This window comes from Poecilia reticulata, linkage group LG21 (genome assembly GCF_000633615.1).
Source record: "Poecilia reticulata strain Guanapo linkage group LG21, Guppy_female_1.0+MT, whole genome shotgun sequence".
NCBI classification, from domain to species: domain Eukaryota; kingdom Metazoa; phylum Chordata; class Actinopteri; order Cyprinodontiformes; family Poeciliidae; genus Poecilia; species Poecilia reticulata.
In genome coordinates this window covers 5976113-5978904 of record NC_024351.1, presented here as the reverse complement: position 1 = coordinate 5978904, position 2792 = coordinate 5976113, and the positions used below count along the sequence as shown (strand labels likewise).

Here is a 2792-nt window from a genome sequence, read left to right as displayed (position 1 = left end):
ATTATGAGAATTTGAGGTATAGATATTAGGATCCAGTAGATGGCAGTAGTGCAACAATAATGGATGCAAGCTGCTGTTGAAATCTAAAGAAGAAGAAGCAGCAGCAGCAGAAGGAGCTGGAGCTGCAGAGATATCTGAGGCTTATATGTTTGTAAACAAAAACTTTGGGGTTGTGGCTTATAGTCCAGTGCGGCTCATAGTTTGGAAAATACGGACTATAATCCTTCCTGGTGAAGAACCCAGAGAGGGTTATTTTGGTTGTGCTTTCTGGAAAACAATATATTTTTACATTTAGGCAGTCCAGCAATCGTCTCACTTTTTCTGTTACAAACTGACTCCGGGCCCCAGCAGAGAAGGGAAAAGTTATGTGGCCCACAGGAAAAAGTTTGGGGACCCCTGGTCTATTGTATCGAACCGCCTGGTAAACTGAAAAAATAGCAACATCTACAACATCATTTTCAACATCATTGTTCCAATGTACTACAGTTGACGTGAATAAAATTGACAACTTTATTTAACTCACTAACCTGATTCCTTCATACCACTTTCATTAAGCTCATGTTGTCAAACAAAACCTGTTTTTGTAGTTTATATAAAATCGAAAGGAGGATGTTACAATAAACATGACCTCTTAATAGTGACAGCTTTTTCTGTTGGACTGTAAATATTCCTCAAATTATTTTTTTCATTTTATTACTGTGAAATTATAACTTTATGATATGATGTCATGGTAGTGATTCATATAAGAGACTGAGTACCATTCAAAGATTTTTATTAAAAAACAATCATTTCCACTATTTTAGCCTTCAGTCTGCTCCTCCTCCGGCTCACTACGTCTCCAGCTTTAGAGCAGATGAGCACAGATGAACTCAGACTCACAAAAAGTTTAAAAAACACACAATCACTCAGACTATCTAAACTCAGACTCTCATGATCTTGAATCCATGCACACAACGACTCAAGTTCAGACTCTCTAACTATATCTCATTATTTTGAACTTATGTAAAAGCACATAGACCTTTCCAAAACCCTAGTTTGGGTGGATATTCAGTCTCATTTTAAATCCTTCAGAATAACTACAAGACCCACCCATTTGGGGATTCCTGCGAATCAGTTCATGATGAGCTGTGAGTCACAAGCAGCTTGAGACACCAGAAAGAACGATGTCTTGTTTAGGAGAGGATTTTTGGCCTGTAGACAAAGCGATCAAAACACTGCATAACAACACTTCCACTTCATTTGCCTCAATTGTTTTGAACAGGAAGTGTTGAGGTCAGGAACTTAGAGTTTAAGGTCCTGCATGTCAGTGCTACCTCACTAGAATTGTATTTTATTTGCTATTTTATTAATGGTGAATTTGGGAAGCACTTTGGTCTACTCTACATTTAATGTACCATAGAAAGACATTTGACATTAAAACATTGAAAAAGTGCTTAAACAGATCCTTTCCTGATTTTATGTGAACTTTTTAACAAAAACCATTTAATATGAAAACAAAAGTTAACAGTACAATAAAAAAAAAATCATAAAAACGGATTATACTTTGACTTTAATTGGCAAACTGAGATGTTTCTTGTACAGTGGTCTTAGTGTGGCTATTTAAGTGTGTCTTTTCATTAAGTCTTTGACATTTGTTGTCCGCTGTGTGGACTCTCTGGTGTGTTTTTAAGCTGCTCTTATGGCTAAATGTTTGTGCACAGGTATCACACTCGTATGGTTTCTCACCAGTATGGACTCTCATGTGTGTGTTTAAAGTTGTTTTATGATTAAATGTCTGTCCACAGACATCACAGCCAAACGGTTTCTCTCCTGTGTGGATTCTCATGTGTGTATTTAAATTAATCTTTTGGCTGAATCTCTGTCCACAGACATCACACCCAAATGGTTTCTCTCCTGTATGGATTCGGCGATGTGTGTTTAAGTTGGTCTTATGGCTAAATGTTTGTCCACAGACATCACACCCGAACGGTTTGTCTCCTGTATGTGTTCTCCGGTGTGTATTTAAATGTGCCTTTCGGCTGAACTTTTGTCCACAAACATCACAACCAAAAGGTTTCTCACCTGCATGGATTCTCATGTGCGTGTTCAAATTGATCTTTTGACTAAATCTTAGAGCACAAACATGACACCTGAACGGTTTGTCTCCTGTGTGAGTTTTCATGTGTGTGTTTAGGTTGGTCTTGTGGCTAAAAGTCTGTCCACAGACGTCACATCCAAACGGTTTCTCACCAGTGTGGATTCTCATGTGTGTGCTTACATGCGACTTCCGACTAAATACCTGACCACAGATATCACAGCCAAATGGCTTCTCCCCCGTGTGAATCGTCATGTGTGTGTCGAGCAGTGGTGGAGAAAGTACTCAAAAAATTTACTTAAGTAAAAGTACAAATACACAGTCAAAAATGTACTTAAGTAAAAGTCAAAGTACCACATTAACATTTTACTTAAGTAAAAGTAAAAAAGTACTGGCTTTTAAAAATACTTAAGTATTAAAAGTAAAAGTACTTGCTGAATGCATTGCCTAATCACTAATATCATTAAGTGTACCAATCGTATTTAATTTTAATACATCAGTAATGTGCCATTTTAATGAACAATGCCACAGATAAAGCATGTTTTTATTGAGTTTACTCTGTAACATAGTTTAGACTTAGATATGTGATTCTATGCATCATAATTTCAGGGATGGAAACATCTCCTGTCCTAACATAGCATGAACTTCACTTTTTTGCCACACATTTATTTTGAAAGAAATCCAACTGGCAGAGGAGGACCTGGAACCAAGGAGCCAC

General features: G+C 37.2%; 1 protein-coding gene across 2 annotated transcripts in view; it reads right to left on the bottom strand.

Annotated features, from left to right (window-relative positions):
• Nucleotides 1-755: 755 nt before the first annotated feature.
• Nucleotides 756-2792, bottom strand: part of LOC103457332 (zinc finger protein OZF-like) — a 13284-nt gene continuing 11247 nt past the window's right edge. The window contains exon 4 of one of the 2 annotated variants that reach the window (XM_008397372.2): nt 756-2333. In XM_008397372.2, coding sequence (XP_008395594.2) covers nt 1550-2333 — 784 coding nt within the window. In that variant the 3' untranslated portion in view covers nt 756-1549. Of the gene's footprint in view, nt 2342-2792 lie in introns of both variants that reach the window. The other variant, XM_017302177.1, reaches the window with a different exon arrangement.